Source organism: Eschrichtius robustus, chromosome 17, assembly GCF_028021215.1.
Source record: "Eschrichtius robustus isolate mEscRob2 chromosome 17, mEscRob2.pri, whole genome shotgun sequence".
NCBI classification, from domain to species: domain Eukaryota; kingdom Metazoa; phylum Chordata; class Mammalia; order Artiodactyla; family Eschrichtiidae; genus Eschrichtius; species Eschrichtius robustus.
The window spans coordinates 46,638,624-46,666,523 of NC_090840.1; the positions used below are offsets into that span (position 1 = coordinate 46,638,624).

Genomic DNA, 27,900 nt, shown 5'->3' on the forward strand with positions numbered 1-27,900 from the left:
ACGCACGGGTTAAATCATTTGCCCAGGATTACATGTCTAAATGGTAAATGGAAAAAACAAAAACAGTATGCATGCTTCAAATCTTTACACACTGGCAAAAAGTCAAAGGTTTGTTATGGCCTTTTACTATGTCTCATTGCTCACCTTCAAACAACTTTCCTCCCTATCCCTTTTCCTTTCCTGATTCTCAGTAGCCAGCTGTGGGCAACTTTGACTATCTTTGCTCAGAAACGTAACAGTGTAGATAATCCAAAATCGAATGTGTTCTGTAGCATAATCTAAGTGAGCAGTAGATATCAGATGGATAATATAGCCTGCTCCAGAAACTCCTAACACTTCAAAGAAAATAGAGCTGTCTTGTGATGAAACCACTTTAAAAGACTTTGAAAATAAAAAGGAAAATCTTCCACTGTTCTCATCTTCACCAGAAGGACAACACACCAGCCTAGTAAACTGACTCTCTTTCTCTAAGCTTGCTATATTTTAATTCTCTTCTTCCCAAGAAGGAAATGATTAAGTCAAAGACGAATTAACTTACCAGGAACTTGTAAGAAACATCTACCAGAAGTGTTCCCAAATTTATAATATTAAGAAATTGTTTCCGATATCAACTGAGGTTTGAGGTATTTATTTTAAAATATATTTATTCATATGTACATTCACTTTACATTATTACATTTTAACATCTATCAAAAACTACAGAGTTTTTAAGAATTTTTCAAAGTCCTGTACTGAGGCCTTGGCCATCTCTTCACAAAATATTTCATCAGGCACAGATACCAATTTGTCCAAAGAGATGTAGTTAGGTTTTGCTGGATCATACTGTGCTCTTCCTAAATAGGCAAGAAACAAATGTCTTTCTTTGACTTTAAACAACCTTGAATTAAACACCTAGAAAAGAAAAAAACAGTTTTTAAACACTGTGCACTGAAAGATGAACTATAAAAATGTTTATCTGGCTAAAAATTTTAATAGGCTAACAAATATAAAGACTTGAGGGGGCGGAGTCAAGATGGCGCACTAGGAGGATGCAGAATTCATGTCTCCTCACAACTAGGGCACCTACCAGGCACCGGTGGGGGACCATGGACACCTAAGGGGATGGGAGGAAACCCCAGTGACCCTGTAGGACATGGGGCATGGGGGGAGTGAAGGGAGAGGAGAAGTGGAGGTGGGATGGGACTGGCGCCCCTGAGGGGCGGCTGGGGGAAGGGAAGGGATCCCACGCCAGAAGCGGGAAATTGGGGAACCACTGGGAGGGCAGAGGATCAAAAGGGAGCATGGCCAGGTTTCCCCCTCCCACTCGGACCCCCAGGAACCTGCTGAGATCCCGGGCCTGATCCTCTGCTCACCAAGGAGGTCCAGCTGCAAGGGTCCTGAGGGAGTGGGAGGGAGGGAAGGGGGAGCAAAAGTAAAGGCTGCACCTCCTGGGCCAGCACCCCTGAGGGGTGGCTGGAGGAGGGGAGGACTTCCTATACCCAGCGGGACCCGCCCACGGTTAGGGGTCCAGCAGCGACGGGGGAGACCCTGGGGGAGTCGGTGGGGGCGGGGGGGTGGCGCAAAGGAATGAAGGGAACGGGGCCAGTGCCTTCCCTGTCCACTTAGGCACCGGGAAGCCTGTTGGGCTCCCAGGCCTAATCCTCTGCCTTCAGAGCCCCCTCCAACGAGATGGGCCTAAACCCCACCCAAACACCCTCACTCAGGGCCCTACCTCCTAACTCGGGAACTCCACACTCCAGAGCCCCTCCTTTCCACATGCTGCCTCTCCCCTTCTGTGCACGTCCTAAGCAGAGGCCCCGCCCCACACTCAAATGTCACCCCCCCACCCGCCTGGGTCCTGCCCCCCAAACCCCGCCCCTGCCTAAGTTCCACCCCCACCTAAACTCCACCCCCATAGCCAAGGCTTTTTTTTTTTTTTTCCTTTTTTCTTTCCTTTTTTCCTCTTTTAGATTGGGGTTCTGTTTTACCTTGTTGATTCTTTTATATTTTTATTTTCCTAATAAATCTTTTATTTTTCTAATTTCATTTTATTCTTTATGGTTTGTTAGTGATCTCTCCTTTTGGCTTGTTGCCCTCCCCCCCCCCCTTTTTTTTTCTTTTTTCTGCTGTGGTTTTATTTTACCTTGTTGCAGTTGTTTCAATTATAGTTTTATTTTTCGTAATATATTTTTTATCTTTCTAATTTTATTTTGTTTTTTATTCCTTGATATTGTACTGCTCCTTTTTCTCTTTCATTCTTCCTTTTTTTTTTTTTTATCCTGCACCACGAAGCTTGCAGGATCTTGGTTTCCAGGCTGGAGGTAGGGCCCGAGCTTCTGTGGTGGGAGCTCCAAGTCCAAACAGCTGGACTACCAGAGAACCTCAGACCCCAGGGAATATCAATCAGAGTGAGGCCTCCCAGAGGTCCTCATCTCAGCATAAAGACCCAGCTCTATCCAACTGCCTGCAAACGCCAGTGCTGGACATCTCAGGCCAAACAACCAGTAAGACAGGAATACAGCACCACCCATCAAAAAAAAAAATAAAACAAAAATGAAACAACAAAAAAATATGTTACAGGGGCTTCCCTGGTGGCGCAGTGGTTAAGAATCTGCCTGCCAATGCAGGGGACACGGGTTTGAGCCCTGGTCTGGGAAGATCCCACATGCCACGGAGCAACTAAGCCCATGAGCCACAATTACTGAGCCTGCACGTCTGGAGCCTGTGCTCTGCAATGGGAGAGGCCGCGACAGTGAGAGGCCCGCACACCGCGATGAAGAGTGGCCCCCGCTCGCCACAGCTGGAAAAGCCCTCACACAGAAACGAAGACCCAACACAGCCAAAAATAAATAAATAAATTAATTAATTAAAAAAAAAAGTTACAAAGGAGCAAGGTAAAAACCTACAAGACCAAACAGATGAAGAAGAAATAGGCAACCTACCTGAAAAATAATTCAGAGTAATGATAGTAAAGATGATCCAAAACCTTGGAAACAGAATGGAAAAAACACAAGAAACATTTAACAAGGATCTAGAAGAACTAAAGAGCAAACAAACAGTGATAAACAACACAATTACTGAAATTAAAAATACTCTAGAAGGAGTCAATAACAGAATAACTGAGGCAGAAGAACGGATAAATGAGCAGAAAGATAAAATGGTGGAAATAACTGCCAGGGAGCAGAATAAAGAAAAAAGAATGAAAAGAATTGAGGAAAGTCTCAGAGACCTCTGGGACAACATTAAACGCACCAACATTCGAATTATAGGGGTCCCAGAAGAAGAGAAAAAGAAACAGTCTGAGAAAATATTTGAACAGATTATAGTCAAAAACTTCCCTAACGTGGGAAAGGAAATAGTCAATCAAGTCCAGGAAGCACAGAGAGTACCATACCAGATAAACCAAAGAGAAACATGCTGAGACACATATTAATCAAACTATCAAAAATTAAATACAAAAAAAAATATTAAAAGCAGCAAGAGAAAAGCAACAAATTTCATACAAGGGAATCCCCATAAGGTTAACAGCTGATTTTTCAGCAGAAAATCTGCAAGCCAGAAGGGAGTGACAGGACATATTTAAAGTGATGAAAGGGAAAAACCTACAACCAAGATTACTCTAACCAGCAAGGATCTCATGCAGATTCCACAGAGAAATTAAAACCTTTACAGATAAGCAAAAGTTAAGAGAATTCAGCACCACCAAACCAATTTTACAACAAATGCTAAAGGAACTTCTCTAGGCAGGAAACACAAGAGAAGGAAAAGACCTACAAAAACAAACCCAAAACAATTAAGAAAATGGTAATAGGAACATACATATTGATAACTACCTTAAATGTAAATGGATTAAATGCTCCAACCAAAAGACACAGACTGGCTAAACGGATACAAAAACAAGACCCATACATATGCTGTCTACAAGAGACCCACATCAGACCTAGGGACACATACAGACTGAAAGTGAGTGGGGGGGAAAAGATATTCCATGCAAATGGAAGTCAAAAGAAAGCTGGAGGAGCAATTCTCATATCAGACAAAATAGACTTTAAAATAAACACTATTACAAGAGACAAAGAAGGACACTACATAACGATCAAGGGATAAATCTAAGAAGAAGATATAACAGTTGTAAATATTTATGCACCCAACATAGGACCACCTCAATACATAAGGCAAATGCTAACAGCCATAAAAGGGGAAATTGACAGTTAACACAAAAATAGTAGGGGGCTTTTAACACCCCACTTTCACCAATGGACAGATCATCCTAAATGAAAATAACTAAGGAAACACAAGTTTTAATGACACATTAAACAAGGTGGACTTAATTGATATTTATAGGACATTCCATACAAAAACAACAGAATACACTTTCTTCTCAAGTGCTCATGGAACATTCTCCAGGATAGATCATATCTTGGGTCACAAATCAAGCCTTGGTAAATTTAAGAAAATTGAAATCGTATCAAGTATCTTTTCCTACCACAACGCTATGAGACTAGATATCAATTACAGGAAAAAAATCTGTAAAAAAGTACAAACACATGGAGGCTAAACAATACACTACTAAATAGCCAAGAGGTCACTGAAGAAATCAAAGAGGAAATCAAAAAATACCTAGAAACAAATGACAATGAAAACACGACGACCCAAAACCTATGGGATGCAGCAAAAGCAGTTCTAAGAGGGCAGTTTATAGCAATACAATCCTACCTCAAGACACAAGAAAATTCTCAAATAAACAACCTAACCTTACACCTAAAGCAAATAGAGAAAGAAGAGCAAAAAAACCCGCAAAGTTAGCAGAAGGAAAGAAATCATAAAGATCATATCAGAAATAAATGAAAAAGAAATGAAGGAAACAATAGCAAACATCAATAAAACTAAAAGCTGGTTCTTTGAGAAGATAAACAAAATTGATAAACCATTAGCCAGACTCAACCAGAAAAAAAGGGAGAAGACTCAAGTCAATAGAATTAGAAATGAAAAAGGAGAAGTAACAACTGACACTGCAAAAATACAAAGGATCATGAGGGATTACTACAAACAACAATATGCCAATAACATGGACATCCTGGAAGAAATGGACAAATTCTTAGAAAACCACAACCTTCCAAGACTGAACCAGGAAGAAATAGAAAATATATACAGACCAATCACAAGCACTGAAATTAAGACTGTGATTAAAAATCTTCCAACAAACAAAAGGCCAGGACCAGATGGCTTCACAGGTGAATTCTATCAAACATTTAGAGAAGAGCTAACACCTATCCTTCTCAAACTCTTCCAAAATATAGCAGAGGGAGGAACACTCCCAAACTCATTCTACGAGGCCATCACCCTGATACCAAAACCAGACAAAGATGTCACAAAAAAAGAAAACTATAGGCCAATATCTCTGATGAACATAGATGCAAAAATCCTCCACAAAATACTAGCAAACAGAATCCAACAGCACATTAAAAGGATCATACACCATGATCAAGTGGGGTTTATCCCAGGAATGCGAGGATTCTTCAATATACGCAAATCAATCAATGTGATACACCATATTAACAAACCAAAGGATAAAAACCATATGATAATCTCAACAGGTGCAGAAATAGCTTTCGACAAAATTCAACACCCATTTATGATAAAAACTCTCAAGAAACTAGGCATAGAGGGAACCTACCTCAACATAATCCAGGCCATATATGACAGACCCACAGCCAACATCGTTCTCAATGGTGAAAAACTGAAACCATTTCCTCTAAGACCAGGAACAAGACAAGGTTGCCCACTCTCACCACTGTTATTCAACATAGTTTTGGAAGTTTTAGCCACAGCAATCAGAGAAGACAAAGAAATAAAAGGAATCCAAATCGGAAAAGAAGAAGTAAAACTGTCACTGTTTGCAGATGATGTGACACTATACATAGAGAATCCTAAAGATGCTACGAGAAAACTATTAGAGCTAATCAATGAATTTGGTAGAGCAGCAGTATACAAAATTAATGCACAGAAATCTCTTGCACTCCTATACACTAATGACGAAAAATCTGAAAGAGAAATTAAGGAAACACTCCCATTTACCACTGCAACAAAAAGAATAAAATACCTAGGAAGAAACCTACCTGAGGAGACAAAAGACCTGTATGCACAAAACTATAAGACACTGATGAAAGAAATTAAAAGTGATACAAACAGATGGAGAGAATCAACATCTTGTTCTTGGACTGGAAGAATCAACATTGTGAAGATGACTATACTACCCAAAGCAATCTACAGATTCAATGCAATCCCTATCAAACTACCAATGGCATTTTTCACAGAACTGGAACAAAAAATTGCACAATTTGTATGGAAACACAAAAGACCCCAGATAGCCAAAACAATCTTGACAAAGAAAAATGGAGCTGGAGGAATCAGGCTCCCTGACTTCAGACTATACTACAAAGCTACAGTAATCCAGACAGTATGGTACTGGCACAAAAACAGAAATATAGATCAATAGAAAACAGGATAGAAAGCCCAGAGATAAACCCACACACATATGGTCACTTTATCTTTAATAAAGGGGGCAAGACTATACAGTGGAGAAAAGACAGCCTCTTCAATAAGTGGTGCTGGGAAAACTGGACAGCTACATGTAAAAGAATGAAATTAGAACACTTCCTGACACCATACACAAAAATAAACTACAAATGGATTAAAGACCTAAATGTAAGGCCAGACACTATAAAACTCTTAGGGGAAAACATAGGCAGAACACTCTATGACATAAATCACAGCAAGGTCCGTTTTGATCCACCTCCTAGAGAAATGGAAATAAAAACAAAAATAAACAAATGGGACCTCATGAAACTTAAAAGCTTTTGCACAGCAAAGGAAACCATAAAAAAGATGAAAAGACAACACTCAGAATGGGAGAAAATATTTGCAAACGAAGCAACTGACAAAGCATTAATATCTAAAATATACAAGCAGCTCATGCAGCTCAATATCAAAAAACAAACAACCCAATCCACATATGGGCAGAAGACCTAAATAGACATTTCTCCAAAGAAGATATACAGATTGCCAACAAACACATGAAAAGATACTCAACATCACTCATCATTACAGAAATGCAAATCAAAACTACAATGAGGTATCACCTCACACCAGTTAGAATGGGCGTCATCAGAAAATCCACAAACAATAAATGCTGGAGAGGGTGTGGAGAAAAGGGAACCCTCTTGCACTGTTGGTGGGAATGTAAATTGATACAGCCACTATGGGGAACAATATGGAGGTTCCGTAAAAAACTAAAAATAGAACTACCGTATGACCCAGCAATCCACTACTGGGCATATACCCTGAGAGAACCATAATTCAAAAAGAGTCATGTGCCACAACGTTCACTGCAGCACTATTTACAATAGCCAGGACATGGAAGCAACCTAAGTGTCCATCGACAGATGAATGGATAAAGAGGATGTGGCACGTATATACAATGGAATATTAGTCAGCCCTAAAAAGAAATGAAATTGAGTTATTTGTAGTGAGGTGGATGGACCTAGAGTCTGTCCTACAGAGTGAAGTAAGTCAGAAAGAGAAAAACAAATACCATATGCTAACACATATATATGGAATCTAAAAAAAAAAAAAAAAAGGTCATGAAGAACCTAAGGGCAAGACGGGAATAAAGACGCAGACCTACTAGAGGATGGACTTGAGGATATGGGGAGGGGGAAGGGGAAGCTGGGACAAAGTGAGAGAGTGGCATGGACATATATACACTACCAAACGTAAAACAGATAGCTAGTGGGAAGCAGCCGCATAGCACAGGGAGATCAGCTCGGTGCTTTGTGACCACCTAGAGGGGTGGGATAGGGAGGGTGGGAGGGAGGGAGACGCAAGAGGGAAGAGATATGGGGACATATGTATATGTATAACTGATTCACTTTGTTATAAAGCAGAAACTAACATACCATTGTAAAGCAATTATACTCCAATAAAGATGTTAAAAATAAAAAAACCCCAAAAATTATTATAAATGCTAGATGGTTTAAACCCTTTGCCTTCTGCTAAGAAATTACGATTTAAAAGGGACTCAAAACTAACAAGCAGAACAATTGTAAAACAATAAAGGGCTACCTTGTAGGCAGAGACCAGACTAGTCCAGGGAGACAAGAGGAGCTGTTGAAAAAGCAAATCCTCTGGCCCCACCCCAAAGCTACCAAATCAGACACTTTGAGAGTGGGACCCACAAGTCCTCCAAGTGATTCTGATGCCTGCCAAGTTGGAGAACCAAAGTCAGAGATCAAAGTTTATGGCATCAAAAATTGTGTACGACTTCATAATCTGTGAAGCTTCCCTATTTTCCTTTCTTTCTTTCTTAATTCCTGTTGCTCCCTCTGACTAGTATCAAAATGAAATGAACCTGGACTTCATGGGTTCAAATGATCCTGCCTTAGGGTTAAACTCCTGAGGAATAGAGTGAATACAGTAACTTTAAAAGGGAGTCAGAAGCAGGCTAAGTCCCTAAAGCCAGCTGCAAGGAAGAAGGGAGAATTGGGGGATCTGGCCAGACTCGAAATAGAGCCCTAAGCTGAAGAGACATCTGTGAGGCTCCCTGGCAAGGCCCAATGAACCCACATTCAGTATTAGGTCTCAGGTCCTTCTCTTGACTGTATGTCAGATACACTGGGGACACTCCACATGGCACATAACCTCCAGGAGTCTTTCTTTATATTCAAGTGGAGACAAAATAATAACAGATCACTTGGAAAGGACATTATGAAAAACAATTGTTGAAAACTAAAGTAATTTGAGAACAGTGACCAAAAAAATATAGTGTGCTAACTCAACGTGGGATTGGCTTGCTTTTGGAACAAAACATCTTTTACTCCCTCTGCAGAAACAAATTATGTGCTGCTCTGCCTTCATTTTGGTAACTAAATTCCCATTACCGCATTATTACTGGTCAAAAGATGTAAGAAGCTTTTAGACGTATTTCTTTAGAAGTATGACGCTTCCAGTGACTCTCGACTTACAAAATTATCATGCAACATACGGACAAGGCCACAAATGATTCTGAAGCTCCCAAGCTATGTTTCCTAAATATAGTAACACTTTGAAGCACTTATACAGCTTATGACCAGATATTACTTTCCCAGTGGTTCAAAGTGACTTTATTATCACAGATTTGTGTGATCTTTCAAGTCCAAAAGTCATGGCTCAGATTGAGTTTCTCTCTCTTTTTTTGTTGTTGTTGACCACCAGGGGCCACTTTGCAATGTCAGAAAAGTTTCATCCTATCAATGATCCATTAAGTTCTCAAGGCTTAAAACAAACAAAAAACACCAAAAAAACCCCTAACTTAAGAATTACTGATTGCCTCCTGTCCTAATGTAGACTCCAGCTCTGCCTTCACAGAAACCCACAGGGAAAGAGGAGAAACAAGGTTTCAGGGGATCCTGAATATAATAGCCTCTTTCCTGAACTAGTGGTTTCCTCATGTTCATTACCCTCACTGCTTTTGTTATCTTTTGCCTACCATGGTCACTGCTTTGAAATGACTAACCGTAGTTTTAAAGTTATAATTGTTTCCCAATTTTTAATTAATCATAAAATTATGTACCAACCAGAACTGTTATCTGCATGAGAAAACTGTTTCACAGCACTAAGGTTTTAAAGTTCCAGCCAAAAATTTTAAGTCTACATCCATTCCCTCACTGTCAGTTAATGTATTTTTCCATTAATGAGGTTTTTTGTTGCTGTTTTTGTTCTTTTTTTTTCTGGCTGTGCCACACAGCTGGTGGGATCTTAGTTCCCGGACCAGGGATCGAACCCAGGCCCCCAGCAGTGAAAGCACTGAGTCCTAACCACTGAACCACCAGGGAATTCTCAATGAGGTTTTTTGTTTTTTTTTTAAAGCAATCCTACCCAGAACCCTAAGAGTCTGAGAATCCTCCCAATATGGAAGCCACAGGTCTATAACCAGGCTTCCCAGAAGCTAGGATTTGGGGAGCCTAAAATCTGTGTTTTTAAACAACTGATTTTGATGCATCCAGTCAAGTTTATAGTTTTCTCTACTTGGAAAGTCTGTCCACCGTTAACCCCAATTCATTCTACTGACAACTCAAATGTCACTTCTTAGAGTGGCAGTATATCTTAGGTAAGAGCATGGGTTTTCAAACTGACTGCCAGAGTTCTAATCCTGGCTCTGGCCCCTGGACAAGTTACTGAATCTTTTTATGCCTAATTTCTTCATTTGGAAAATAGGTCCCTATAACAGTACCTACCTCACATGGTTGTTGTGAAGATTAAATGAATTAATACAAGTAAAGCAGTAAAGACAGAGCTGGCACACAGTAAATGAACAATCAATAACTTATTATTTCTATGATTTTCCTACCTCTCCTAAATTAAATCAATAGCTGTATACAATATCTGTTAAGACTCTAACATTATGTAAAGCAATTACATTTTAAAAACTTGTCTTCCACACTAGATTATGAGTTCCACAAGAATACAGACCATGACTCATTGATTTTTCTATCCTCAAATCATATTCTCTTATCATGCTCTACTGTCACTGAATTATCTATCAACCCAGTGGAAAACTAACTGTCATTGCTTTTTAGTTGAAGATTACTTACTTTACAATGTTTCTATAAGCCAAATCTTCACCACTGCAGGCTTCTAACACTTTTTATAATGAATGCACATGCATTTGATGAAACAGAAAAATGCTCTATTAAGGGCCCATTCAGAGTGAAGTATGATAGGTAAATAAACACTACTATTTGTGAGGGAACTGCACCAAATGCAGTCTAGTTCTGACAGTTATATTAAAGTCATAGTTCTTTGCCCACCTTTACATCAAGAACACATTTGGCAAGTGGAGTAGAGGAATCACTTTAATGAAATTCAATCTTTCATTTATCCAATGAATACTCACTGAGTGTCTATTCACATGCCAAACAGGAAAGAAGGATGACTTTTATGAGATTCAATCAATCATGTGTTCAACAAATATCTATCCAGTGCCTACTAATTGGCCCATTATAGTTCCAGGCTCTGGGAATTCAGCAGTGTATAAATCAGACAAGATCTGCTTTCAAAAAGTTAACATTCTTGTGAACAAGCAGATAATGTCATTCACAGAGTAAAGAACAGGAAAAAGTCTAATTAGCTTAGAAAATATAATTATGGCTTTGGCATGACAGCTAACTGGAACTGTTTTATGCTTTGGTAGGAGATCATCATAACATGGCTTGTTAACTAATGGATTTAGATATACTGTGAATGGAAAAGTACATTTAGAATTGAAAGGACCTTTAAGGGAAGTGATCTATTTCAAATTTAAAGGGAGAAAAGCACAAGAGAGTATGTTAGATTCCAACAGGCAGAATGAGGACTAGGTTACGAACTACAGGGAAACAGATTCATCACTCATTTCTCCTCTGGAGATGTACATGAATGCCCTAGAAGACGTCAACTTTTCACAAGCGATCCATCTACTGCATTTGCTAGATGTGGTCTTGCTAAAAAGACGCGCAAAGAGAAATGTGACCTTAATACGACTCTCAGAACTATACTGCATTTGGCCTGACTCCTTCACAAACAGCAAGGGGTTTTCACGAGCGGACTGTGCACATGGAGAGCAGCTCCGGATGAAGGGCGATGACAGCTCTTACAGAACAGCGGGCTATGCGCTCCTCACCTGCGGGAACTTGACAATGATGTGGTGCGGAACGTGCATCACGTTGTGCACGTAGTCGAAAGTCTCGGTAACTTTCCTTTTATTTGCAGTTAACATCTTCGGGATTTTGGTGATCATATGTTGAATTTCATTATGTTTAAAACCTAGTTCAAGCCGATAAACCTAAAAGAAAGATAGAAATAGTTATTTTGGTAATATGCCAGAGGACACATTGATTCTTTCAAAATTTAAAATACGGACATTAAAATCTGGAGATGGCTATTCCAGTGACCTTAAGGGTTCATAGTTTCCTGCCTCTGGGGTAACCTGAATTTTAAACCCCTCTCCTGAGGATGAGCTAGTCACAGCCTGACGACCATCATGAAGATCACCAAAAGGAGCTAGCATAATTACAGAATAAGAGTTAACGGTGCTCACAGGAGGCCTGGTCAGGTTATCTGTATGGGCCCTACACCACACAGACCAACGGTAAGACTTTCAAAGTGCTTTCTGAGCCTCTGCTCCCAAGCACACTCCTATGCATGTCATCTGGAAAAACTACATGTCAGAATTCTAAACAGAGATGATTGAAAAAAAAACCACTCAAATGTAGGTTAGGTACTCTGTGTGCATTCATAGTATCCCATGCTCCCTCACCAATCCGCTGCTCTCATCCCTCTGCAGGAGATCCCCCCACTGGACGGTAAGCTCCACAACGGCAGGGACTGTCTCCCCAGCACAGGGCATGGGCAGGCGCTCAGTAAACATTTCTTCAACGGCTGAGTATGAAACACTTTCGGCACCTCAGAAAATAGGCTTAATATACTAATTTCAAATACTCCGACAGCTTTGTATACAAACAAGTCAGCTGCCCCTGGTTCTATACTATTCTCTTGGAGGGAGGGCAGTAAAGAGTGTCTGGTATGCTCTGTGATAGATCTAGAGCCGGCAGTTGGCACAGGTTCTAGGAGAGCAATGTGCTGGCTACTACTCTCTTCAAAGAAGCCTTCTGGCTCCAGGCTCCACAGCTCATCTCCCGCCTAGGGGACGAAGACGCAGACCCTCACCCTGGGCAAAGGAAGCAGCTTCCAGGTCCCATCCAGATACCTAACCTGCTCCTCTAGGATTAGGGGTACCAGTGTCTGCAAGGAGACTAACTCAGGTAACACCTGGTTGACATGTGAAAAAATTATAAACTAAGATAAACTGCTTGCTAGAGATTTATTATATCATTTCCTATGTCTATCGTTATAGAAATAACTTCTTTTACAATCTAGTTTTCTTTAAGATGATGGGAGCAAATCTATCTTCTTCAGAGGACTTAACCACTTAAAGAAGCTGATTTCTCAAAAACTAACAGTCATCCTACCTTCATGTTTTCCTTCACAGGCTCCAGACTTCCAGTTAGTAGCCTTGGGAGACGAATTACCAGATCTCTAGTCTACAGTTATAAAACAATCTATTATTAATATGTATGCATATTCAACTAGGTTGGAAAAAACAAGGCATTACTAGGAATACAAAACTAAAATTTAAAATATGACCCAGTAGAGAAATGCTAAGGAACCCAGAAATACATAAACTTAATATTGTTTGAGGAAAAAAAACCAATGCTCAGAATAAAACTGAAGAAACCAACTTGATGGAATTATTACAAAATGATATAGCTATATGATTAACCTAGCAAGGTAATTCATTCTTGTACAGAAAATATCAGGCGTTTATAGAATTCATACAGGCCAAGTATCCGTTAGAAACATGAGATTTAACAGTTACTAAATGTAGCTGACATGGAAACATACAAATTCTCCCCTTCTCTTTACCTTCTTCACACTAAGTTCAAGTTCTTTCTGAAAAAATCCCAATCTGTTATCCAGTCTTTCCACTGAAAAACTCAGCAAAAATGGTGCATTTCTGACCATCTGTGCAATATCCACTTTACGGAAATTTTTTGACAGTAGATAAGCCACCCTAGAGAAACAAACAAAATACATGCACATATGATAAATATTTACTAGTGTCATATTCCCACACCAAAAAAAAAGTTTAAGTAAAAACATTCTATAATAATGGCCCCAAATATGGTTAAAACAAAACAAGCATCCATCCAACTCTAGAATGGTTTCCATTTATAATTGGAAGCAGAAAATATTTCTGAAATCCACTAATAGACAGATTCCCTTTTCAGTTAATCTGACTTATTTTATTAGTTGGTAGAAAAAAATGAAATAGCTTCTGTTTAAGATTTTTTTTTTTTTTTTTTTTGCTAAGAATAGAAAACACACAAATTAAGAAGAGATTTAGAACTCTTTTTACAAAGAAAGACCATCAAGCATGGCTAAGACTGAAAAGAGGAAATTTTTTTTTTGGCTGCGCTCTGCGGCTTGCATGATCTTAGTTCCCCGAGCAGGGATTGAACCCAGGCCCCCGGCAGTGGAAGTGTGGAGTCCTAATCACTGGACTGCCAGGGAATTCCTGGAATTTTTTATTTTAGTACATTTATTGAGAATGTATTTTCATAAATAATTTTTACTGTGGTCCTTCAATATGTATTTTGCTAACAACTGAGAAGTTTCCTGCTAAATTTCTGGGAAACAAAGTAAGGTAGCAATATACAGGAAGTTTGACTATAAAATAACATTATTGATTTTTTAAAATCTATAAACATAGTAAAAGGCAGTTTAAATAAATGCCTAAAATATTCCAGGACATTATCTTGTTTAATTCTCATCAGAGAAACAAAAACAAAAAACAAAAAAACCCCCTGTGAGCCAGGTAAATTTCCCACATTGCATTTGAAAAAACACAGCCTCAGAGGAGTTAAATAACTTGTCTTAGACAACCAGCTAATTAATGACAAAGCTGAAACCTGAACTCAGGCATGCCTACTTCTAATGACTACAATATTTTTATACCATATATTGGAACTTATTATATTTTATACTCAGTGACTATTACGTTACCCCTTTAAAACCAGTCCCTTAGAGGCAATGAGAGAAAAAAATTGATAAATTTAACTACATAAAAATTTAAAATGCAAGGCAAAAAAAAATCATCAACCAAGTCAGACAAGTGACAGTCTGGGAAAATATTTGCAACATGTCACAGAGAAGGAACTAATTTTGTTAATATATAAAAAAATGCTTACCAAAAAAAGAAAAAGGCCCAATTAAGAATAGCAAAGGACACTTATAATTTATAGAAAAGGAAATGTAAACAGAAGTTCGACATAAGAAAAGATCCTCAAAAAAAAGAAAAGATCCTCCAAACATCTGATGCTCCAAACATCATTTCCAAAACAATGAGGCAATGTTTTCATCTATGAAATGAACTGAAATCATAAAGTCTGATGACACTGTATTAGTGTGGATAACAGGGAAATTGGCACTTCTGTACAGTGTTGGTGGGAGTGTAAACTGGAGAACCTGTATGAAGGACAGTTTGTCAATATCGATTAAAATTATAAATGCATATATCCTTTGACCTAGAAATTCTACGCCTAGAAATGTATCCTACAGATATACACCAATATGTGTGACATGATGTATATATAAGAGGAATCACTGCAGCTTCTTTGTGATAGTAAAGCCAGAAACAACCACCATGTTTACCAAAAGGGGACTAGACACATCCATAGTATGAACTATAAAAGGGTTAAAAAGAATAGGCAGAGCCAATAAAAACTATCTCCAACATAGAGTTAAGGTAAGAATGTGAGGTGCAGAATGGTATGCATAAATGCTACAAACTGTATGTACATGTGTTCTTGTGTATGTGTATACACAGATACACATACATGCTTGTATATGATAGAACATTCTTAGCTAGTTGAACAAAAAACTTGATAATAGTAGCTCCCTCCATAGATGGGTCTTGCAAGGCTGATGAGGGATAGGAATATGTAGGTTGGGAAGGAGAATTACCATTTTTTTCCTTTTTTCTGGATACAGGAAAGATCAATATCTGATTAAAATATTATTGAAACTGTTATCTACTGTGATAACTTTTCCAATAAAAAATTAAGATATAAGGCCCAGCCGAAAGAAAATTTCTAATAACTTAAATGCAGATTATTCATTTGAAAATTCTTAAAAAGAATCAACCAACTTTTTAATACATTTCAAATTCTCTTCATTGAAAAGAAAACAAGTATATGCAATCAGTGCTAATATAGAAATTCTAGAAAATAAGACTGCTGTACATACCAGAGCCAGAAGGTAAGTTCAAAAAAGATTATCATACCTTTGCCTCTTCCAGGAGAAGCTTATTTTTCACTGTATACCCTTTTGAGTACATGTGGTAAATTACCTATTAAAAAATTCCAGGTAACTTTTTAAAATGCTCCACTTTAATTTGGCAGTCAGCCAGGTTTAGGAAACATTAGACTATACTATTACATGAGAGTATTCTTTAATTGTTAGGAGCATGTGTGATCTTGAGCAAGTTAACTTAAGCTGCTTTTAAGCTTATGTTTCCTTCATAGAATTAAAAGTAGGGAGACAGTACAGTGTAGTAGCCAGGACCCTGGAGGTAGACTAAGTGGATTTGAATCCCACTGCCACTTATACTAGCTGGGTAATCTTGGGCAAATTATTTAACCTCTCTGTGCCTCTCCTGTAAAATGGGGATATTAATAATAATGGTGCAGTAGGCAGCCTCTGAAACAGTTCCCAATGATCTCCACCTCCTGGTATGTACTCTTTCTTGAACTAAATCTTGAGCAAAAGGGCAAGTTGGTTTTCAAATGGGGAGAGAATGAGTGTTCCAGACAGTCAGGAGGAGCAGAGCTGGACATGTCAGACTGAGTCCCCTAGAATCATCCTTTCCCTCCCCTGTGTTGTAATAGCCTGTCTATATTACACCAGACTGTAAGTCACATGAAGGGAGAGAGTGTGTCTATCTAAGTGCCTTGCATATATAATAAGGGTTCAAACTATTCAATATAAGAAATGTAGTTTTTTTTTGTTCTGTTTTTTTCCCAGTTCAGAGACATTAGACTCTGATAGTTCAAGGAACTGCAAAGCTCTCTGAAACCAGTGTGAGAATAGTCTAGGGGGAGAAGACTAGAGGCAGATTAGTTGGGAGACAGTTGCGGTATTCTTCACGTGAAATGATGGGGACCCGAGGTAAAGTATTCAAAGTGAAGATTAAGAGAAATGCATTGACTGATTTGAGAGCGATAAAAATAGAACCAACAGGCCTCGGTAGGTTATTAGATGTGGATGATAAAAGAAGAGAAGCCAAAGTTAACACCGGTATTTCTGCTCGGGCAGCGGGGTGAACAGCGCTCTCATTCAGGCAATCCGGGAAGACCTAATTTACGTGAGAGGTGGGGGTGATGATAAATCCAAGATGTGAACTTACGAGACACAGACTCTGTCTCACTCTCTGGTGTGCCCAATGCCCGGCAGGATTCTTACCTCACAGATCAATACTATCTCACTGTATCAATTCTCACAGATGCAATAAATTCTTTGAATGTTGAATGAAGTACAAAGATGTTTATAAAAGTGCTATTTAAAGAAGAACAAAAGGAAAAACCGAAATAGACAGAAATGATTAAGCAAATTATACAATATTTGCCAAAACAAGGTCACATGTCTACCATCAAAAATTGTCCAGAAAGAACAACAGAAAACATCAGGCTTTCACAATTTTAAGTGTACCATCCGATAATTTAGCCATTGTTAATGGATTTTTTAACAAACTTATCCCAGTTTCCAAAGGACTGACTTAGCATTAAGTTGAAAACATAAAAATAATAATGGGTAGTTGAACAAAAGAACTGATTTAGATACTTAATTTTGATCAAAGAAGGTCCATAACAAAAAACTAACATTCACATTCATTAACTACCTCAGTAGATCCTTGTGCTGCTGAGACTTAAAAAAATAACTTACCCATATATTTCTTTATAGCCACTTCTGGGATTACGTGAAAATCATTCTAAAAGCCCTACCTGGTCTTAAGATTTTCAAGGTCTTCAGAGAAAATAGCATAGTTTTTCGTCAGGAATGTTCCCAGTTGGTTATCCTCTATGCCCAAATCTTTAAGAAACAGGAGTATCTGCTTAATGTCTTTTTCAAAATCCAGTCGCAGAAGGAGGTTGGCTGCATCCGGATGTTTTTCTATCTTGGATAAATCCACTCCTGGAATAAATTACGAACACCATTTGAAGATAACTGCTTGGCTGAGTCATTAAACTTTATATACAGAAACACAAGAAATTACTGATGGAGATCAACAACCCATCCCAAGGAGACCTGAGACAGGCCAATAGAAACTTCTAAATATTTTTAAACTAATTTGGTTGCAGAAATAAAAATAAATTTTTAAAAAATGTAGTACTTATTTCAAAGCCATGTATAAAGGAAAACAGTGCATTTGGGGCTAAATTTCCACCCAAAACAAATTCACTACGTCATATTGACCTAGGATCATCATCTTTACCAATGGTTTCTTGAATATTGTTTGCAGGATGCTTATGAGCCCCTAATGATCTCCACAGTAACTGCTGAACTGGTAATTCTGCAGGGTAACAAACCCTATGAATTGTTACTTTCTTTGAAGTTTATCATTTCTTTAATTATAAGCATTATTTTAAAAATTTGTTTATGATCGCCTCCACAGAAGGAATAAAAGTTACCCTGTGTCTTACTCATTGTATTCTCCAGGCTTTTAGCATAAAGACAAGTACCTTGAAGGAGCTCAAGAAATGTCTGCATGAAGCAGGTGAACATACACAGCCCTCAAGTACAAAATGAAGCAGAAAGTATACCACCTTCCGCCTTCACATATCCTTAGAATCTTAGGTAATCTAAGTAAATGAGACAAGGGACAGGAGAGATTAAGAAGGGGGAGAAAGCAAGTTGTTATTTGACTTTGGTTATGGATATTATTAGATGTCCACGTTAATTAGGCAGGGAATCAACGTAACCTTTGATTCAAAATTCTCATTAAAACTAAGCATTTTATTCTCTCGCTTTTTTCCTTTTATCTGATTTTAAAAAATTAGACATGAATAGGAAAGGCCTATTCCTTATCTTTAAAATAAACGTTTGAAAATAATGTAAAACTTTAGTTTAGACTTAAATTTTATATTCTTAAAAATATTTCTTCAGGTTAAAATGTAACTCTCAAACCGATTTCTAGATGGAACTTTACAGTCTTAAACATAAAAACAATGAAATAAAAGCACTCTTTTTTAATGGTGTCTACAACCAGAAAAATAAATTATAATTCCATGTATTATTAGATCCAAATATAATTCCAAACTCAAATTTCTTGATATTAAAACAGGTATTGATATAAGATGATCATGAACAGAAAAATAGATTACACAAACACACATACACACAGAATGAAGACACAGAATGAAGACCAAAAACAGATCCAGGATGAACTACAAATCTAGTATACAATAAGGACATTTCAAATCAATGAGGGAAAAGATGGACTATTCATTAAAATATAATGGGACCTCTAGCTATATATTTGAAAAATAATAATTCCTTCGATGTCTGATACAAAAATTAATTTCAGATAGATTAAGAATCTAAATATGTACTAACTCTAAAGCGACTAGAAGAAAACACAGAATTTTAAAAATAATATTAAGTATGACTACATAAGCCATTGTATGGCTTTCTGTAATACATGTATTTGCATAGAAAAAGGTGGGGTAATATATGTACTTGGGTAGAAAATTTGCACTCAACAAATTGGTGACAGTGGTTACCTTTGGAAAGTGGAACTGGAAACGTAGAGATGGTAAGAGTTCTCTCTCCTGTAACAGCCTGCACTTTTAACAACGAGATGTAATTCTTTTATAATTTAAAAATAATACTAATAGAAAAATAAATTATTCGATGGATGGATAAATAAGATAGAAACTAGTTCCAAAAATCTGTGATAAACGTGGGAAGGGATGCTTTGAAAATAACATAAAGGGTTTGGACTCCAAACTTATCTCAATATTACAGCTGACATGTGCTGAAGTGCCCCACTCAGCATGCGCCGTCACACCCTGACTGTGCCGAAATCGAATTCCTGAAAAGCTGCTTCTTAACAGCAACAGGAGAGCAGAATCTCACCAGGAGAGCACACTGCTGTCAGCACAAATACTTGCGCTTACTCACGATTTCATTAACTTGAAAAAATAGTCACTGAATGCCTCTCATGGACCAGGCACTGATGGGGATATAAAAAATGAGTAATACATGATTCTAACTTCTAGGTGACCACAGCCTAAGTTGGCTTTACCCCATCAGTTCAGTAACTATAATTACCACTGTATTCAGTTATGGTTACACATACTTAGTGCATCAATCAGGGTCTGGCAGGCAACAGTAGTTGTCCTAGAAAGTTCAAATGAAAAAAACTTTAATGAAGGGACTCTGTACAGTGGTGTGAGCAGAGTCAAGGGAACAAACAAGGGCATCCCTAGCACTACAGAGACAGGGAGGAAAGAGTGTTATGAGAACCCAGAGGGAGCTGGAAGCTATAAAGAAAGGGCTGCTCAGTAGGAGCTGTTGCCATGGAGCAAGGCAGTTACATGACCCAAGGCTGGGAGGGAAAAGGGAAAAAAAACTCCCATCTGCCCTCCCTCTTCTCCTACAAGTGCCCCCCACTGCTGAAGCTGTCCAGAAGCCAGCTGGCAAAGGAGGCCGAGTGCAGAAGTTAGCCTCCTGGGATAAAGAACAAGCAGAGAAAGGGAGAAAACAGATCTGAGAAGCAGAGAAGAACCAGGACACTTGAGTCCTCAAAAATACTGTTTAACAATGCAATCATGGCTCCTCTAGGGTACTGTTATTTAAGTTACTGCCAAGACGTGCTGTTGAAGTATCAGCATACAGATGAAGGAATGGCTGAAACATATTTCAAAGCTCTAGGTATACTGTGAATTATTTAAATGTAGGGACCACATGGGTCTTACGTTTATCTGGCATTACCCGTAGCACCTCTCACAGGGCTGGGAAAGCCCTGGGCTTTCATGCCTGCAGCAGATGTCATCTTTCTCTCTCCTTTGAACCCACAGAACACTTTATTTGTATCTCTGTGTGGAATTTATCACTTCACCTTTCATTTTTGGATTTCTGTTATTCTTATGTATGTGTATTTAGATGCTCCTGAAGACCTGAAGCTTCTTGAGAACAAAGGCCATTCCCTATACATTTGAGTAACTTGCACAGGGACAGATGAGTAAACAATCATAATAGTGTTATTATTGCCAGGACTGAGGTAAGCAGGGGGTGATGCAAAGAGCCCAGAGGAGGGTCACCCTATCTGGAGGGTCAGAGAAGACATTTGGGAAGTTACTTGAACTTGAGTTAAGTTCTCCAGCTGTCAGACCTGGCCAACAAAAAGGAGGGAAGCGACAAGCAAGTGAAGCTGAAAGGCTAAGCAAGGGCCAGACCAGGAAGAGCTTAGAAGGATTTCACGGAGGTCACTGACATAGGCAGATTTGCATTTTAGAAAGAGCACTAATGTTAGAGAGATTACCAGGGCAGTACTGCTGAAAGGAAGACTATCAAGTTAGGAAGCTCCGAACTTTTCACTGAAAACTAAGGCAGTGACTAAGCAAGGAGAGAAGCAGTGGATTTGAGATAATCCCTTGCCCATCCCGTTCCTCTCAATCCCCCAAAGGAGGTTTCTTATCTGGGAAAATCAAATAAGAGAAGTGCCGGGTCCAGAGATAATGGGAAAAGCAGAAAGTAGCAATAAGGTGCTAGACTGAAAATATTGGTAAGAGGACTGACCTAAGTTTGCAGGGAGATCCCTTGGCTGCCTTCAACCATCCAGAGCTAGGAGCAACCTACCAGCCGACAAGCTAAGATGGTTATGGCGCAGGCCTAGAGAGAAACTGTCCACATCAGGAGGATAGCGGGCTCCAGAAGGAAGGTCAGGGTAGTAGGGAAATGGAAGTAATATATCATCTGATAGGGTTGACTGTAGGAAAAACTGTCCTGAGAGGCCATTGGAAGTTGTGGGAAAATTTAAAGAAAACTAATCAAATGAAAAACAAAGCAATTGTTAACTCCAAGGAAATGAAAGGTTGTAAAGGAAGGAAAACAATCATAGCACACTTTCTAGACGGCCGTTGAGCAATATTTAGAATTATAATGAAATCAGTGACTAACGATTAACCTCAAAATTGTTAATATAGCCTATTGGGAGAATTGAAGAGAATGAGAGGGAAAAGTACGTGTATATATAAGAGATTAACTGATGTCTAAAATTGATGAACCAAGCAACAGCACCGTAAGCAATTACACGAACATTTAGAGGTTAAATACAAACAGAAAGAGCTAGGAAAGTAGATACTCTAGGGAACGGGGTGCGAAGTCAGGAAGGATGAAGCTGGGAGTGCGGTTTTTCACTAGAAGCCTTTTCACACTATTTGACTTCTATGCACGTGTATGTACTTTGATAAAGATTAAAGATGCTAATTTTAAAAGGAAGGCAATAAAAGAAGTGTAGGTTACTGAGACTTACCTAGAAGCACTAACTTCTTCAGAGTCTCAGAATGATCCACATAGTCTCGCAGTGTGAATGAAGATGGGGGCAGTGGAGGGTCTGCAATAATCTGAATGGCCTCCTCCTCAGAAATTGGCTGCAATGGAGACAATGGAGGCAAGTCGTCCAGTCCTTTGCAGCCAGGATATGGAAAAGGAGAAGCGAGTCAGCTCTCCAATCTGTACACTTGAAGCTCCTTCTACAAAGACAGCCACTTGCCTAGTTTGCTTCTTTTTGAATGTTGGCATCATTTCTGAATTAAACATCTCAAAATTGCATATATTTTCTACCTTCTAAGAGGTAAGGTTAAGACTCTTGAGAGATATCAACTACTATTCCTCCAAGATAAGAAATCTGTTGGTGAAGTCCAGTACAAAATTCCTTTCCTTCACTTGTAATCAACAGGTATGAATGCTAAAGACCAACTGACCTCCAAGTACGTTTTGAGAAAGAGATCGAGTTTACCACAGCTTGTTAAGTTGGCCAAAAGTACAACATACCAGCCTGAATTGTATGGGTTCAAGTCATCACATCCTGAAGTGTCTTCACTTTGATCCAATCCCTTCTCCTCCAAGTTATTCTCAAATATGTCTGTAAGAGGACTTCTATGATTCTGCTTCTATCACCTACAATCCTTTGCCAAGGACATGACCTCTCTAGTACAGCCTTGAGTCTGAGGTTTGGTTTGTCTTAAGTCAAACCCTTAAGTATAGAAGATGCTGGTAACTGTAACCTACCTTAGGCTAAGGAATCAGGGCCGTGACTTTTTATTCTATTTTTGGTCTCTAATCACTACCCTTTCTCATTTCTCATAGCCAGCCTCCCCTTCCTGCCCTTACCCCCCAGCTTGCTTGCTTTCATCTTCTACTTAACCTAATATTATCTCATTTAAGGTGAAATATTCCTTGCATAGGAATGTGCCTAGAACAAGAAGCACAGGATGGAGAAGACTAACTAAAAAAAACTACATGAGGGCGCTTTTTGGAGTGTGCTATTTGTTGTTCTTTTTGTTCTATTTGTTGATTGTGGTGGCTGTTACACAACTAAAAGCATTATGTCAAAATTCATAAGACCGTATACCCAAAAAGGAGGACTGTTACTTGGGTAAAACTATACCCTAACTAGGTATATAGAGTAGGGTAAATTAAATCCTAATAAACCTAATTACCACCAGAAAAAAAATTTTTTTAAAGAATCTAAATAACGAACTTAGAAAGTGTTATTCATATAGCTACAAAACGTTCTTATACACATTAATCTCTAAACTTTTTTCTTAGTCAGTAAAATAGAGGCAGAATAGAAGCAAATGAATAGAAGCGGCATTGTTCTTTTTCTTTCCTGGCACAAAGTATGACTTGAAATGGGCTAACAAAATGTAAACAGGTAGTCGTTCAATCTACCGAAGTGGGGCAAAGGGGAGTTTTCTGAAACTTGAAAATTACCTTCTAGAGACAGTTCAGAATCAAAGCTGGGTATCTTTTGTGACTTCTGTGACGGCTCATTCACAGAAGGAAGCAGAGTGCTTTGGGCGCAATTAATCTCTTGTCCACTTGAGTTGGTAGACTGGGAACTATTCCACACAGAGGAAGTCCGATAAGTCTTAAACCCCGACCGGAGAAAGCAATCGTCAGAGGACAGCTGAGGCTGAGCAAAAAAGCCAGGCAACAATGTTTTTCCTGCTCTCGGAAAACATTTTCTGAGTTGCGTAGCAGTAACGGAGCTACTCAACTTAATTGAGTTGAGCCATCTGGGTATCTGTTGGGCTAGCAGGGCCATTTTTCTTAAAGTAGCCTACAAAAGAAATACATAACTATCAAAAAAGAGAAACGTATTTTACTTAAATGTTTAAAACAGTATTCAAACAACAAAAAGATAAACTGGAAATTATTTTTTTCTAGTTAAAAGGTGTTTAATAAATTTAGATCCCTAAAGCAGTCAGATGTTTTTAAGCTCAGGAAAAGCCAAAAACAAGGCAGTTTCAGTTACAAACCAAAAGACAGGAACTTCTGAACTGGAAAAATAAAGATATACTTTGCAATTTAAAAACAAAAAGCAAAATCAGTGGCGTAAGAAAAACAATTAAAACCAAAATCTGTAAATGTTCAAATTACAGCTGAACCTGTTAATATTTAAAGAAAACAGGTGATGCAATTAAGTGCTCTTGAAATTTGGTTTGAAGGACATTTAAGAAGAAGATTGCTGATCAAAATAACACTGAATTATTCGGATGCATTTTATGTACGTACATTAATCACAAAATGAAAACAGGAAGAATTCTACTTAGTCTTAAATGAATCATAAAATATTATCATTGCTATCTAGAAGGTTGTTTCTTGCTTCATTCTCAGGGTTGAGCACTATTATTACACAGATAAAGCCCTTCCTCAAACGAGAACTGAACAAAACCAGTTTTGCCAAATTCTGTTTGACTGTAGGAAAAAAGAAAAAGCCTTTTAAAAAAAGGAGTCAAAACTAATAAGCAAAATGAACAGACAGAAACAATAAGCAACCAGCAATGAATATATATATATTTTGACTGAAAAAGCAGTTGTTTTTAAAGAGACTTTTATCAGAAAAGGACTTTTATATTTAGCCAGCTTAATTAAAGGGTAAATTTGATGCATATTATTTTATATTAAGTAAGACAATCCATATAAAATACAGCATAGAGTCTAGCATATGCAAAATGCCCAACAAATGTTAGCCATCATCATCAATATTATTACTGATTACACAACCAAACATAAACGAATTCTGAATTAACTGTTGCATACAACTTTTTGATTTCTCTCTATTCTGAAATTCAGCTTGTTTTATGCTCTGAGTTAGACCACATAAATGCTTGAGGGTCTAACCTCCTCTTAGAGATCTGTGGTTAAGGGAAGTCTCCTGAAAGGAATTTATAAAAGTGAAATGTCTCACTATCATTCTGAAATGATCTTAGAAAGGAAAAAAGTATTTACAATAAATAGCCTTGTGGGATAGGTGACTTTTGTTAAACTTTGGTGGGAAATGAGCCTCCAAATCTGCCGTGTTTCCCCTCAAACCTACAATATTCATTCTCTGCACAGCAATGTCAGAAGGGCATTGAGCTGGAAGCCAGAAGACCTGTTATGCTGCATTAAGACTAAGTTTCTCACCGCGATCCAGCACAACGACTGGCCCATGATGGGGGGGTTCATTAACCATTCTTTAAATGACAACTCTTAAAAAGGTTATGGGTACAATAAGATGATTCTTAAGCTCCAAAATGTTTTGACTTCTCAGTTTGTCTAAGCAATGTCCTACTTTAAAACAAACTCCTGAAATCCCAAACTCACTCTGAAGCCTCTAGAGTAAGGCTCAAATTAAAACTCCTCTCACATTAGAACGATTTGCTTTTGAATTCTATCCATATTCATTAAAAGATCTTTATGCAAACAAACAACTAATGTTTATCCTTCTGTTTTTATTTACAAGCGCACTATCTTCACTACATCATCATTTCATCGTTGTGTATACCTCTTAACAGTTGATTAATTGTTCGTTCACGAGAGCAGGGCTGGGTCTCATCTCTGGATCCACCCTCCCAGTGACTATTCCCTCTAGCCCAGAGCCTTGCGCTGCTCCAATGTTCTATGGACGGAAATGAATCAGTTGCAACTACGGTTAGCTCATCTGCTTACACAGTATTTAAACCCGGTAAGGCATTTGCGCATGTGTATAAAAACCCTACCCCGTGATCAGCCCTCTAACACGACCCTTTTCATCAGGAAGGTTAAAGTTAAAGAAAAAAACCTGTAATAATTCTTAAGTCCATTAAAATATGTCATATACTAGTTCTCAACTGTGTGCCTTAGTATTTCGTTAGGAATAGGAATTGGCACTTAAATATTCTTTGGCGAGGGTTCAAGATTTCGACCTGTGTAAGGCTAATAAATGAAATCAGGAGATGAAAGGTGGGTGGGAGGATGGCTTCGTAATAACGGGCCTCTCATCTACTGCTTGACGCCCTCCCTAGGCCATTTTAACAAGTCCATTTTAGTTCCCCAACCGAACCTTCCGGAGGAAGGCCGTTGACATGCTGGACCTCCTTCCGCGTCCTCCGCAAAGCGCGCGAATAAACAAACATGATTGCGTTTTCGTTTCATCAGCCAAGAAAACAAAACGAAATTATTCACCCTTAATTGAAGACCTAAAGGCCAAGAGGTCCCCGGGCGCGGCCTACACCAGGATAGGGCCGGACCCGAACCCCAGCAGGGAGCACGCCCCTCGCGCTCCGGCGGCTCCCGCTTTACCTGTGGCGAGGCCTATGCCTCGTGGTCTTTCTCGCAGGGGCCACCAGACTGGCCGGGCCGCGCGGACTGCTTCGCAGCACAGCTACCCCACTTGTGTGCCCGCCCGCCGGTTGCTCCTAGCTCCCTAGCCCACGTGGGCTGAGGACGGAGTGGCCAGACCATCTGCGAGGTTGCGCGGGGGGAGAGCGGGCGGCGTGCGGGGGACAGAGCCGGCCAAGGGCCACAGTTTCCCTTCTCCTGCGCGCCGCCTCCCTCCAGACTCTTCCACTTGGAACCTAAAGCCACTGCGAGTCCCTAGAGGTGCACGTCCCCCAACGCCAGCCGGGGCCCGGCGAGCGGCGCCCCCCGCCAGAGGCTGCGTTGGCGGCGCCGCGACCCCGCCCTCCCGCGCCTGTCCTTCCCTCTGCTTGCTGCCTTTGCTCCTCGCCAGACCCGGTTCCGGCGTCTAGCCGCTTTCTCGCTGCGGCTCGTCACCTCCGGGGTCCCAGCCTCCACGGGCCGGGGCCGCCGCCGCCGCCGCAGGACGGGGAGGCGGGCCATGGCGTCCTGCGTGGGGAGCCGGACCCTGAGCAAAGATGATGTGAACTACAAGATGCATTTCCGGATGATCAACGAGCAGCAAGTGGAGGACATCACCATCGACTTCTTCTACCGGCCACACACCATCACTCTGCTCAGCTTCACCATCGTCAGCCTCATGTACTTTGCCTTCACCAGGTGAGGCGGGCCGGGCTGCGCTGGGGGCGCGCCCTTGGGCGAAGGGAAGGGGCGGATGGGAGGCCGTGGCGGGGAGCATGGCCGGGTGAGGAAGTGGGCTGATTGCTCCACGCACACGCTCTTCCACCGGCGGGCATGTCACCTAGCACACCCAGCTTCCTTCCCGACAGCTCCTCTGGACCGGCGTTCGTCCCTACCCTCCAACCCACCCCCATCCCCACTCCCATCGCCACCGCCACCCCTCTCCATACCACCTTTCCCCATACAGCGCCTCGGGCCACGTCAGGAACACTCGTGGGTCACCTAGCACGATCTCCGCCCCCCCTTCTCCCGCGGCTCTCAGCGTCGCTCCCCACACACATCACGACACTGGCCCCCTCCTCTCCGGCCTCCGTCCCTGCCTAGCACACCGCATGAATCATCTGGTATGCACCACTTTCAGCACATACCTCTTCACACTGAAAACACCCCTGTCCACAGCGTCTTCCACGCACCATCCACGGGCCCAGGACACAACCCAGACCCCTTCCCGCGGAACTCCTCCAGTATTCGGCACTACCCGCGTGCACAAAATGCACACGTGCGGTGCACTCCAGTCTGTATGCATTGCACGCAAATCATCTCGCGTAACCCTTCGCCCAGCCTCAAACACCACTGTCTGTACCACAACAGAAACTGCGGCCGTGGGCACACACATCACAGCGGACATTCCAGCACTGCCACACAGACACCAGC

General features: G+C 40.0%; 2 protein-coding genes across 3 annotated transcripts in view; one reads left to right on the plus strand and one right to left on the minus strand.

Moving 5' to 3' along the window:
* Positions 1-612: 612 nt before the first annotated feature.
* Positions 613-26,577, minus strand: MTERF3 (mitochondrial transcription termination factor 3). 2 transcript variants are annotated; one of them, XM_068525384.1, is made up of 8 exons: positions 26,449-26,577; positions 23,614-23,962; positions 22,151-22,303; positions 17,616-17,805; positions 13,480-13,627; positions 13,026-13,097; positions 11,678-11,839; positions 613-891 (listed from the first exon to the last, which is right to left on the minus strand). In XM_068525384.1, exons 2-8 carry the CDS (start codon positions 23,945-23,947, stop codon positions 697-699), a joined length of 1,254 nt encoding a protein of 417 aa, XP_068381485.1. In that variant the 5' UTR covers positions 23,948-23,962; positions 26,449-26,577; the 3' UTR covers positions 613-696. The 2 variants fall into 2 exon arrangements, with proteins under 2 accessions (XP_068381485.1, XP_068381486.1); XM_068525385.1 differs by lacking the exon at positions 22,151-22,303.
* Positions 26,578-26,848: 271 nt separating this feature from the next.
* PTDSS1 (phosphatidylserine synthase 1) overlaps positions 26,849-27,900 on the plus strand; it is a 66,382-nt gene continuing 65,330 nt past the window's right edge. Inside the window, exon 1 of the mRNA XM_068525383.1 lies at positions 26,849-27,165. Within this exon, the coding sequence (XP_068381484.1) occupies positions 26,987-27,165 (179 nt within the window). The 5' untranslated portion in view covers positions 26,849-26,986. The remainder of the gene's footprint in view (positions 27,166-27,900) is intronic.